A 13,675-nucleotide genomic window follows, 5' to 3' on the forward strand; every position below is an offset into this window, starting at 1 on the left:
AAAAATTAATCTGCAGCAAATCTGTATGCTCTCTGATGGCAAGTAAAGACTTTGAAAGGGGTTCTGTGATGGTGATTCATTTTGAGTCTTTTAACAGGACTGTGATGTTAATCCAAGGGACAGCTGGGCACCAAGCTGCCTGGCACAGCTGGTAGAGCTTCTGTCTCACAGCGACGTGGGTTCAATCCTGACCCTGGGTGGAGCTTGCACGTTCTCCCCGGACCACTTCCTCCGGGAGGTCTGGTTTCCTCCCACATCTCAAAGACCTGCCAGTCGATGGGTTAATTGGCCGTTGTAAATTGCCCCTGGTGTGTGGGTGAGGGGTAGAATCGAGGACGGGGGGCAGGGTTGATTGGAATGGGGGGAGAATAAAATTTAATTTGTGTAGGATTAGTGTAGTGGGTGGTTGATGGTTGGGACAGACATCGTGCGCTGAAGACCCTGTTACTATAATATCTACTGAATGATTCTATGAAAATCTACAGCTATGTCTACACTGTTATGCACTTCCTTTGCCTTCACTGTGCTTAGGACAAAATCAGAGCTTATTTGCAGTATGTTCTCATCTCAAGTGAAGCGAAGGAGAATTCAGCATCCATGCAGTGGCAAACCACTGAAGATGCTGGAACTCTGAAATAAAGCCAAGAAGTGCTGGAGACACTCAGCAGGTTAGGCAGCATTGGTGGAGAGAGAAACAGAGTTAGTATTTTGTGTTGATCAGTTGTGATGAAAGGCCAATATCCTGTAACGTTGCTTCTCCCTCCGTTGATGCTGCCTGACCTGCTGAGAATTTGCAGCATTTTTTTTCCATGTTGGCCAAACGAGGTCCAAACTAACTGCAACCTGAAGGTTTTCTGGAAATATGTTTTTGTTCTTTCATCGTGACTGGGTCTAAATCCTGGGACTCCCTCCCCAACAGCACCGTGGGAGCACCATCACCAGAGGGGCTGCAGTGGTTCGAGAAAGTGGCTCACCCCCTCCTTCTGAAGGGCAGTTCAGGATGGGCAGTTAGGGATTAGTAATAAATGCTGGCTTTGCCAATGGTCTGAGGCTTTATAAGGCGTATGGTCAGACCGCATTTGGAATAATCAAAGGAAAGATGTGTTGGCCCTGGAGATGGTCCAGGGGAGGTTCACAAGGATGATCCTGGGAATGAAAGGCTTAACCTATGAGGAGCGTTTGCTGTCTCTGGGCCTGTTCAGAAGGATTGAGGGGGGATCTCGTTGAAACCTACCGGATACTGAAAGGCCTGGATAGGGTGGATGTGGAGAGGATGTTTCCATTAGTAGGAGAGTCCAGGATCCAAGGACACAGCCTCAGAATAAAGGGATGTTCCTTTAGGATTGAGATGAGGAGAAATTTCTTCAGCCAGTGGGTGGTGAATCTGTAGAATTTGTTGCCACAGAGGGTTGTGGAGGCCAGGTCATTGGGTGTAGTTCAGGCAGAGATTGACAGGTCCTTGATTGGTGAGGGGGTTAAGGGCAGAAGGCAGAAGGATGGGTTTTGAAGAAAATCAGCCAATTGAATGGCGGAGCAGCCTCGATGGGCCGAATGGCCTAATTCTGCTTCTATATTTTATGGTCTTATGTCCTGAAAGTTAATGTTCCCTCCTCCCCTCATCTCTCTCTCTCGTCATCTTGTAACTTGTTCCAGTCTGGTGGTAGTCCATTGACCTGAAGCTATAACCTGTTTCCCTTTGCACAGATGCTGCCTGACCTACACAGAAACATAGAAAAACTACAGCACAATTCAGGCCCTTCGGCCCACAGAGCTGTGCCGAACATGTCCCTAGCCTAGAAATTACTAGGCTTACCCATAGCCCTCTATTTTACTCAGCTCCATGTACCTATCTAACAGTCTCTTGAAAGACCCTATCATATCCGCCTCCACCACCGTTGCCGGCAGCCCGTTCCCCACACTCACCACTCTCTGAGTAAAAAACTTACCCCTGACATCTTCTCTGTACCTACTCCCCAGCACCTTAAACCTACGTCCTCTTGTGGCCACCCTTTCAGCCCTGGGGAAAAGCCTCTGACTATCTACCCAATCAATACCTCTCATCATCTTATACACCTCTATCAGGTCCCCCCTCATCCTCCGTCTCTCCAAGGAGAAAAGGCCGAGTTCCCTCAACCTGCTTTCATAAGGCATGCTCCGCATCCCAGGCAGCATCCTTGTAAACCTCCTCTGCACCGTCTCTATGGCTTCCACATCTTTCCTGTAGTGAGGCGACCAGAACTGAGCACAGGACTCCAAGTGGGGTCTGACCAGGGACCTGCCGACTATTTCCAGCATCTTCCATTTTTATTTCAGATTTCCAGCACCTGCAGCATTCTGCTTTTGCTCATTAATGGAGGAACAGCAAAAGTGCAGAAAAAAACCTTCTTCCCATTGAACGATTCTCCAGGTTGGGGCAGGTTTACTGAGTTGTACAGGTACAGAAACAGGCCCTTCAGCCTACTATATCCATTCCAACCTTTTTGTCCACCTATTCTGATCCCACTTGCCTGCATTAGGACCACATAGAACCTAGAACAGCACAGCATAGGAACAGGCCCTTCGGTCCACCATATCTGTGCTGATATGACACCAATTTAAACCAGTCCCTCCCTTCTATGCCTTGTGTCTATCTAAATGTCTCTTACACATGATAATTGTATCTGACTCCCCTGCCTCCTCTGGTATTGTGTTCAAAGAATCAACAGCTTTCTGTGTAAAAAAAAACTTTCCCCTCAAGTCCCCTTTAAACCTCCTACCTCTCATCTTAAACCTTTGCCCTCTTGTTTCTGATATCCCAACCCTGGGAAAGAGACTCAGACCATCGACTTAACTATGCCGCGTATAAACTTCTATCAGGTCTCACCACAGTCTCTGCAGCTGTATGAAGTGTTTCCACGGGAGAGAGGTCACTATCGACAGTCTAATGGTACAATCTCCATTGATGAAAGGTCATCAGCCTGAAACCTTGGCTAGTTTCTCCCTCCGCAGATGCTGCCTGACCTTGTGAGCATTTCTAGCGCTTCCCAATTCAAATTTTAACATCAATAACGTGTTCCTGTTTGGATGCATTACTCCTGCTTTCAGAATGGAGTCTCCCAGAGAACGTATCAGATATCACTTATTGTCGCAGTCATAGAATCATAGAGTCATACAGCACGGAAACAGGCCTTTCGGCCCAACTCGTCCATGCCAACCATGGTGCCCACCAAGCTAGTCCCATTTGCCTGCGTTTGGCCCATATCCCTCTAAACCCATCTTTTCCAAATGTCTTTTAAATATTGTTCACTTACCTTCCTCGACCACTTCCTCTGGCAGCTCGTTCCATATACGCACCACCCTCTGCGTCAAAAAGTTGCCCCTCAGGTCCCTTTTACATTTTTCCCCTCTCACCCTAAACCTGTGCCCTCTAGTTTTTAGTTTCCTTTCCCTGGGAAAAAGACTGTGTGCATTCCCTCTATCTATACCCCTCATGATTTTATACACCTCTATATGGTCACCCCTCAGTCTCCTGAGCTCCAAGGAATAACATCCCAGCCTGCCCAACCTCTCCCTGCAACTCAGGCCCTCGAGTCCTGGCAGTATCCCTGTAAATCTTCTGGACAAACAGAAAACCAACAGTAAGTTCACAAAGTATAATTAATTTGTCTGTAAGAATTGAATACAAGGCAGAAGCAATTATTTATTTACTCCTTGTGCACACACAAAAGTGCTGATGGCAAGAGTGATAAATTTCACAGCTTTAGACAACTGTGGGGAGAACATTTCTTCCAGTGGCTATTTCTGAAGTGGAGTAGCTGGGCTGTTTGGAACAGATCGATGAACTTGTTGTACGTATGCTGGCTGCATCCAATTGCCAATCTCCGGTGAAACCTGCACTGACCCTGCAAAGTAATCGCTGTACATCCAGATTAATCCAAAAAGTCACGTCCATTGAAGGTGGTCATGTTTCCTTTTGATGCACATAACTCTTGCTGGATGAGAACACAGTGGTTGCAAGCAAAGGCTCTGTGGGGGACTCTTGTAACAATAAAGGAAAAGGATTAGTTTTGTCTTGGATCTATTTTGTATTAAAGTCTCCTGTTGTTTCAAACCAAAGAGCGATCAAGATGCATGAAAGCTTGGGGAGCGGAGACAGAGAGAGAGAGAGAGAGAGAGATCACCACGAACCACTGGTAACAGCCTTCTGTTCGAGCATTACCCTTTGCTTCCTTGGATCCAGTTTATCGGATCCCACTGGCTTTTAATCCTGCCAGCTGGTACCTTGTGAAACCTTGTGGACGGCACAGTAGCATAGTGGTTAGCACAATGCTTTACAGCGCCAGCGACCCAGGTTCAAATCCGGCCACTGTCTGTAAGGAGTTTGTACGTTCTCCCCGTGTCTGCGTGGGTTTCCTCCGGGTGCTCTGGTTTCCTCCCACATTCCAAAGACGTACAGGTTAGGAAGTTATGGGCATGCTATGTTGGCGCCGGAAGCGTGGCGACACTTGCGGGCTGCCCCCCAAAATCACTATGCAAAAGATGTATTTCACTGTGCGTTTCGATGTACATGTGACTAATAAAGATCTTATCTTATCTCACAAAAGTCTTGCTAACATCCATGTCGAGCACATCGAGCAAACTGCTCCCATCAGCTCTACTGGTCCTCTTCCCCAACATTGGTGCTGAAGAAAACTATAAGATCAATGCAGAAAGGATTAATTTTATGAAGGGAGGCTGTGTGGACGAGATCGTTATTTCCTCGAGCAGAGAACAGCAATCCATTTGAGCGAGGAAGGCGGACGTTTTTGAATGGGGAGATATAGAGAGAGTATTTCCTTTGGGAGGGGCTTGTGAGGGGGCAGAACATTAAAATTTAAGCCAGACCGTTCACGAGTGACATCAGGGAGAGTGGAATCTGAAACGCTTTCCCTCAAAAGCCGAGAAGTCGATTGGAAATTTCGGAAGTGAGAGATTTTTGTTATGCAAAGGGGATGAAGAATATTTACTTCATGCGCTTTTCAGAGTTTTCAGCCACTCTAATTCCTTCTCTCTTTCCCTTTCTATCTCCAAACCATCTCTTTCCTATCTCCTTGAAGTTAAGAGGCCTTGGCCTACTTTCACCAGGGCAGCAGCGCACGGTGTAAGGGTGTCACACATTCCCTGAAAGTGGAGTCGCAGGTAGACTGGGTGGTGAAGAAGGCTTTTGGCACACTGGCCTTCACCAGGCAGGGCATTGAATAGAAAAGGAGACACAAGAGGTTCTGCAGATGCCAGAATCTGGAGCAACACACAGAAAATGCTGGAGGAATTCAGCAGGTCAGGCAGGAGTCCTGATGAAGGGTCTTGACCCGAAATGTCGACTGTTCATTTCCCTCCATCAGTGCTGCCTGACCTGCTGAGTTCCTCCAGTATTTCCTGTGTGTTGCATTGAGTATAAAAGTTGGGAGGTCATGGTGCGGTTGTACAGGACGCTGGTGAGGCCGCACTTGGAGTATTGTGTTCAGTTTTGGTCGCCCTGCTACAGGAAAGATGTTATTAAACTGGAAAGACTGCAGAAGAGATTTACCAGGATGCTGCCTGGATTACAGAGTATGGATTATGAGGAGAGACTAAGGGAGCTGGGGCTATACTCATTGGAGAGAAGGATGATGAGAGGAGACATGATAGAGGTGTACAAAATATTAAGAGGAATAGATAGAGCGGACAGCCAGCACCTCTTTCCCAGGGCACCAATGCTCAATACAAGAGGGCATGACTTTAAGGTAATGGGTGGGAAGTTCAAGGGAGATGTCAGAGGGAGGTTTTTCATCCAGAGCGTGGTTGGTGCATGGAATGCGCTACCTGGGGTGGTGGTGGAGGCAGGTATGTTGGGTAAGTTCAAGAGATTGTTAGATAAGCATACGGAGGAATTTAAGACAGAGGGATATGTGGGAGGAAGGGGTTAGATAGTCTTAGGTGTGGTTTGAAGGTCGGCACAACATGGTGGGCCGAAGGGCCTGTATTGTGCTATATTTTTCTTTCCTATGGAGAGGTTGGACAGGCTAGGATTTTATTCCTTGGAGTGTAGGAGAGGAGATTTTATAGAGGTGTATAAAATCATGAGGGGCATAGATTGGGTGAATGCACTCAGTCTTTTTCCCAGGGTTGGGGAATCAAGAACTAGAGGGCATAGGTTTAAGGTGAGAGGGGAAAGGTTTAAGAGGAACTTGAGGGGCAACTTTTTTACACAAAGGGCGGTATCTATGTGGAACGAACTGCCAGAGGAAGTGGTTGAGGCAGGTACAATAACAACTTCTAAAAGACAGTTGGACAGGTACATGGATAGGAAAGCTTTAGAAGGTTATGGGCCAAATGCTGGCCAATGAGATTAGCTTGGATGGGGCACCTTGGCCGGCATGGACCAGTTGGGCTGAAGGGCCTGTTTCCATGCTGTATAACTCTATGACTATGTGCCCTGGCTCCCCCTACCATTTCCCATCAGGTGGAGACTGGTGCGGTTCTCCAAGAGACTCTTAATTTCCACATCAGATTAAATGCTTTTTGTGAAACAATACTGTATCAGCCACTCTCAGCAATTACATCTTTAGTTAAATTAGAGAGCAGAGGTACTAGAAATACCATTTTGCCTAAATGTCTCTAGACAGCTAACTGTGAAGTTTACGAACCCATGCACCAAAATGCTCAATAGAATTGCAGAATAATTTTCAGAATAATTGCTGAATCCAACATTAAGTTTTAATTATTCCCCAAGTCTCTTGACAAGTCAAAGTGAGGAGACCTTGCTATTCAGAAGCCAGTTGAAGTTCTAACCAACCCAGCCAAATGTCACTTCGGGATTGCAAACATTTTCACAAACACTTTGCTGTGAAATGGTTGTGAAAGAAAATTAAAAGAACGTTATTTTTTAGTCATTATAGTTCATTATTCAGACCCAGCTCACTTTTCATGACACTTTATCTAAATTATGTAGGAAAACAAATTGAATATTAATCGTCAAAGGCCCTTTTACTGATACCATTTCATGTGCTCTGCTCACTGATAGAATATCTAGAGCTCGGAGCAGAACCTGATGAAATTAAATTTGTTCCTTTGCAATTGTTAATAATTTAATAACATTCAGGGGAAAAATGAATACTGTTAAGACTGGAGATTCAAACTATTTCTTTGATTTAAAAATGTGATCCAATCTCCATCTTATCTGTGGAACTGAAGCAATGAAGTATTAACTGACTGCAATGCTATTTTCTGTTTTGAATACTCCCTCTTGCTGCCTACTCACCGTTTCTATCTTCCAATTAATCTGGTCAAAGCCCTTTTCTTTAAATCCTGCTTTGATTTTCATGTGGACTACAATTGGTAGCATGGTGGGTAACTTCATACTGGAGCGGGAGACCAGACACGTAATGAATGGATGAGTTCAAATCCCACTGAAGGCCCCTTTGGGGAGAGAGGGGGACTTTAAATTCATTTAATCAAATGATTAACTAGCATTGACAATGGTGATATCTATGACCCTGAAAGTTCACCTGGTGCGTCAATGCCTCCTTTGGGGCAGGAAAGCTGCTGTTCCTATTCTGATGGAGCTGATGAGAGACTCCACACCACAGCAACAATACCAGAACTGAGTGGCTGTATCTGTCAGGAAAGATTGGAGAGGCTGGGTCTCTAACAAGACGTGATCCGAGCAAGGTCGTTATCATGAAGTCATACAGCACGGAAACAGGCCCTTCGGCCCACCAGGTCTGTGCTGACCATCAAGTACCCATCTTTTCTAATCCCATTTACCACCACTTGATCCGTAGCCTTGGCGACGGAAGAGGAATGGTTTGGTAGGAGAGATCAAGAGACATTGATCTCAAGAGGCTGCTGAATTCAAGAGGAAAATCATGTGCAAGCTTGTTACCAGAGAAAGGGCAGAGCATGGACCTCAGCCCACAGTGTGTCCTGGAAGCAAACAACAGAAACCCCTCAAGGTGATGGCCTTATCCCAACCTCACCATCAAGCCCGCAGACAAGGGTGGCACCGCTGTGGTCTGGCGCACTGACCTCTACCTTGCAGAGGTCAGGAGGCAGCTCTCAGACACTTCCTCTTGCCTACCCTTGGACCAGGACCCTGCCAACCATCATGGGGCCACTGTCTCCCGTACCATTACAGATCTCACCATGTCAGGAGATCTCCCCTTCGCAGCCTCCAACCTGATAGCTCCCCAACCACGCACTGCCCATTTCTATCTCCTACCCAAGATTCACCAATGGCACTGCCCTGGCAGGCCCATTGTTTCTGCCTGCTCTTGCCCTACTGAACTTATCTCCTCATACCTCAACCCCTCAAATTGAAGCCTGGTTAACACATAGATAGGGTAGGCAGTCAGAACCTTTCTCCCAGGGTAGAAATGTCAAGTACTAGACGATGTGAATTTAAGGTGAGAGGGGTAAAGTTTAAAGGAGATGTACGGGGTTAGTTTTTTTTACACAGAGAGTGGTGGGTGCCTGGAACGGGCTGCCAGGGGAGGTGATGGAGCAGATACAATAGTGGCATTTAAGAGGTTGTTAGACACATAAATGTGCAGGGAATGGAGGGATTCGGATCATGTGCAGGCAGAAGGGATTTAGTTTAATTTGACATCGTGTTCGGCACAGACATTGTGGGCCGAAGGGCCTGTTCCTGGGTTGTGCTTTTCTAGGTTCTATCCTCTGTGTGTCTTCCGAGAGTACGGTGTGTAGGATTGAAGACAATCCTTTAGCAGAGATTTAACCAGCATTTTGCAAGGATTTCTTGTAACTCCCTTGCCTTTGCGCTCAATCTATAAACCCCAGGATTCTAAATAATTATTTAACTTGCTTTACTATCTTCAAAGATGTGTCTATTGTAGCGGCCCGGACCCGCAGGACTCGAACCGCCATCAGCGGTCGCGGGCGCATGCGTGGGAGCGTGACGCAGACTAACCACGGGGTGGGCCTTCCAGCAGGGACCGCATGTCACATCCGCCGGAGAGGCCCTTGGTTACTTTAGCGAGTGTGCGCGCTTTGTTTGAGTCAGTAAAGTGTGCTCCAGTCCAGCCTCTGCGTTTCTGCGTTTTTCTTTCCTGCCACGCGCTGCCTTTGGCTACATTTGGTGACCCCGACGCTTCCAGATGGCATCTGGAACCCGCGACACGAATCCCAACCACTCGCACAACGCAAGTCTCGCTCAAGCTCCCAACTTTCTGGGCACTCAGCCCCATGTTTGGTTTGAGCAGGCTGAGGCCCAGTTCAGCATCAGAGGCATTACAGCCGACACCACGGGTACTACTATGTGATCAGCGAGCTCGACCAGGACATGGCAGTGCGGATCATTGACTTCCTGCACCATCCACCTACTGAGGACAGGTACATTAAAATCAAGGCACTCCTCTTCCGCACTTTCGGACTCTCCCACCGCGAACGAGCCGCACAGCTCCTGCGCATGGATGGCCTGGGCGACCGCAAGCCTTCTGAGCTGATGGACGACATGCTGGCGCTCATGGATGGCCATAAGCCCTGCCTCCTTTTCGAGCAGCTGTTCCTCGAGCAACTGCCAGAGGACATTCGCCGCCTCCTCGGCGGGTGAAGATTTCAGTGACCCGCGCAGCCTTGTGGCCAGGGCTGGCATTTTGTGGCAGAGTAAGCAGCGGGGAGCGGCTTCCACCTGCCTAACCATGACCCGCGCAGCCTAAGGCCAAGACCCCACAACCGAAACCGCCAAGACCCACGGGGGACAAGACCAGTGGTGTTTTTTACATCAGAGGTGGGGGTCAAATGCACGCCGCTTCCGTCCCCCGTGTGCCTTCCCGGAAGCGCCAGGGCCGGCCGTCGCTAGTGGCTTCGACGGCTGATCATCGCGATAGCCCTCCTGTTGCTCTGGGACCGACACTTCCGGGCGATGTTTCCTGGTGGACACCGGGGCCAAGATCAGCGTCCTTCCCCCCTCAAACATGGACACCCGTACCGTGGCCCCAGGCCCCGACCTCACCGCCGTGAATGGCACCACCATCCGGACATACGGCTCGCATACCATTCCCGCTGCGTTTTGGCCCCAGCTGTTTTATCTGGACCTTCACGGTAGCAGTGGTGTCGCGGCCATTACTAGGGGCAAATTTCCTATGGGCCCAACCGTCTTCTGGTCGACCTGAAAGGCCGGCGTTTGGTTCACACTGAGACTTTCCAAACCTTCCAGCTCGGGGAAGCCCAGTTCCCAGCCCTTCACCTGGACTCCGTGACGCTCTTGGGTGATGAGTTCGCCGGGTGCTGGCGGATTTCCCCTCCATCATCACCCCACAGTTCTATGCTACCGGCCCAAGCACGGCGTACAGCACCACATTCCCCACACAGGGACCACTGCTGCACGCCCGGGCCCGTAGGCTTCCACCCCGACAAGCTTCGCCTCGCCAAGAAGGAGTTCCAGAAAATGGAGGAGATGGGGATCATCCACTGCTCGGACAGTCCTTGGGTATCAATGCTGCACATGGCGCTCAAGTCCGCAGGAGGTTTGGAGGCCCTGCGGGGGCTACAGCAGACTCAACGATGCACAACCGCCAATAGATACCCGGTGCCTCACATCCAGGATTTCATGGCCAACCTCCACGGGGCGACCATCTTTTCAAAAATCGACCTGGTCCTGAGGTTATCATCAGATCCCCGTGCACCCCAATGATGTGACCAAGACAGACCTCATCACCCCTTTCGGGCTGTTTGAATTCCTAAGGATGCCCTTCGGCCTCGAACGCTGCTCAGACTTTCCAGAGGCTAATGGACTCGGTTGGGCAAGGCCTGGATTTCGTCTTCATCTACCTAGATGACATACTGGTGGTCAGCAAAATCAACGCAAGGAGCACGTGGCACATTTGCGCCAGCTCTGCCAGTGCCTGAGCGACCACGGACTGGCAGTCAACCCGGCGAAAGTACCAGTTCGGGCTGCTGGAAATTGACTTCTTGGGCTACAGGGTCAACCAGCATGGAGCTGCCCCTCTGCCGGACAAGGTCCAGGCCATCCACCAGTTTCCCAAACCCAGCACGGTCAAGGCCTGCAAGAGTTCATGGGGATGGTGAATTTCTACCATTGGTTCGTGCTGGCAGCGGCGCACATCATGAGACCCTTGTTAGATCTGATGACCGGCAAGGCCAAGGAGGTGGAATGGGACACGGAGTCCACGGAAGCCTTTGAGCAGACCAAAGAGGCATTGGCGAAGGCAGCCCTCCTAGTACACCCGAGAGTCGATGTACCCACGGTGCTCACAGTCGACGCTTCCGACACGGCGGTCGGCGGAGTCCTGGAGCAGCTCGTCAAGGGCCAGTGGTGACCGCTTGCCTTTTTCAGCCGGACACCTGCGACCACCGGAGGTGAAGTACAGCGCTTTCGACAGGGAGTTGCTAGTGCTCTACCTAGCCTATCCGGCACTTCCGGTATTTCCTCGAAGGAAGGGATTTCACTGCGTATATGGACCACAAACCCCTCACCTTCGCCCTCGCAAAGGTATCGGACCCATGGTCGGCTCGGCAGTAGAAGCACCTCTTGTTTATCTTGGAGTTCACCACCGACATCCGCCACATCGCGGGGAAGAACAACGTGGTCACCGACACGCTGTCTCGTCCCCACATCCACTCAGTGACCACCTCAGCCCCAGGATCGACTACACGGCGCTGGCGCAGGCACAACAAGCGGACACCGAGATCCCGGCCTATTGCACCGCCGTTTCGGGACTCCGGCTGGAGGGACGTCCCCGTTGGCCCTACAGCGGTTTGGCTCCTGTGAGACACGTCGACTGGCAGGACCTCGGCCCGTGGGTAACCAACAGCAGGGAGGCGCAGGTGTTCGACACGCTACACGGCCTGGCCCACCCGTCCATCCGGGCATCCATCAAATCGGTCTCAGACAAATTCGTCTGGCACTGTCTGCGCCAAGCAGGTCATACACTGGGCCAGGACCTGCGTACACTGCCAAACCGCCAAAGTCCAACGGCACGTGAAGCTCCCCTCCAACAGTTCCAACCAACGCTCGGCAGGTTTCAGCACATCCACGTGGACGTGTCGGCCCCCCTGCCCGTTTCCCAGGGCGCCAGGTATATCTTCACCATGGTCAACAGGTTGCCGGAGGCCGTGCCGCTAGCGGACACGTCCACTGAGTCCTGCGCCAGGACGCTCATCACAAGCTGGATCGCCAGGTTCGGGACTTCCGGGACGTCACCCTCCGACAGTGGGGCACAGTTCACGTCAGGGTTGTGGACAGCACTGGCGCAGCTCCTGGGCACCCGGTTACACCACATCACAGCGTACCACCCACAGGCCAATGGTTTGGTCGAGCGTTTCCACAGGCACATCAAGTCAGCCCTGATGGCGCGCCTCAGAAGGCCCAACTGGGCAGATGAGCTTCCCTGGGTTCTACTGGGCATCGGCACGGCCTCCAAGGAGAACCTGGGCACCTCCTCAGCGGAGTTGGTTTACGGCACCCCCCGACAGTCCCGGGCAAGTTTGTGCCGGAGGCCCAAGGTCCAGCAGGGACGCCGGCGGAAGTGCTGACGAAGCTGTGGGACAAGGTGAGGAGCCTGGCACCGGTTCCAACCTCCAGACATGGCACTACACTGTCCTTTGTTCCTAGGGATCTCAGGGACTGTGAGTATGTTTTCATTTCGCAGGGGCATGCAAGTCCCCTCTGCAGAGGCCGTACGAGGGACCCTTCAAGGTGGTCCGGCACAATGGACCTACGTATGTTGTGGAGGTGGGGGGGGCCGCGAGGAGACCTTCACAGTGGACCACCTCAAACCGGCACATTTGGACATCGGACAGCCCGTGAAGATGCCCTCACCTGCACCAGTGGGGCAGGCCACCCAAGGTGGACACACAGACTGGGGATCCCACGCCCCCAATGGGCGATTCTGTGGGGTGGTGGGTGTAGTGCCCAGACCCGCAGGACTCGAACTGCCATCGGTGGCCGCGGGCACATGCACGGGAGTGCGACGCGAACTAATCGCAGGGCGGGGCCTTCCGGCGGGGGACCGCACGTCACGTCCACTGGAGAGGCTCTCGGTTACTTTAGCGAGCGTGCGTGCTTTGTTTGTGTCAGTAAAGTGTGCTCCAGTCCAGCCTCCGTGTCTCTGCTTTTCTTTTCTGCCACGCGCTGCGTACGGCTACACTATACAAACCTTTGGATCTCCCTGTTCCTTCACCCCTTCCAAAGTCGTACTGCTGAATACTAGAATATATTACTTTTTTTTCTGATTATTACTTACAGTTTTCTGTTCCGATACAATAGATCAATCATGCTACCAGGGGACTGGTTTCACCAGTCAGTAACTTTACATGTGTAAAAGGCACATCATTATTGTTCATCGAACTGCGTGCAGTCCTCATTAGCGTTTCACTGCGAGAGCCGACCAGTGTTCCTTCACTGAGACGGGCAGTGATCCCACACTCTGAGGCCCGCAATCTCCCTCGGGCAGGTGGTCACCTGCAGATTTACAAAGGTGGGCTGTGCAGCAGCAAGGCCAGTCCTCAGCACTCAGAGCTTGCTCTGTTTGATCCAGTTCCTTATGACCCACTTCTGCCCGGAACACTTCTGCAAGGACAGTCTCAGGTCAAAGTTGGCATCCTTGACCATTTCCACTTCCAGACAACGGCCTGTGTCCCTGTTGATAATCGGCCCGTTCTGCAAGGGAAAGGAAACAAGTGTCAGCAATCGGAC

General features: G+C 50.7%; 1 protein-coding gene across 1 annotated transcript in view; it reads right to left on the reverse strand.

Moving 5' to 3' along the window:
• Positions 1-13,287: 13,287 nt before the first annotated feature.
• Positions 13,288-13,675, reverse strand: part of galnt9 (polypeptide N-acetylgalactosaminyltransferase 9) — a 172,542-nt gene continuing 172,154 nt past the window's right edge. Inside the window, exon 11 of the mRNA XM_052032123.1 lies at positions 13,288-13,639. Within this exon, the coding sequence (XP_051888083.1) occupies positions 13,493-13,639 (147 nt within the window). The 3' untranslated portion in view covers positions 13,288-13,492. The remainder of the gene's footprint in view (positions 13,640-13,675) is intronic.

Source organism: Pristis pectinata, chromosome 17 (assembly GCF_009764475.1).
Source record: "Pristis pectinata isolate sPriPec2 chromosome 17, sPriPec2.1.pri, whole genome shotgun sequence".
Classification (NCBI taxonomy): Eukaryota; Metazoa; Chordata; class Chondrichthyes; order Rhinopristiformes; family Pristidae; genus Pristis; species Pristis pectinata.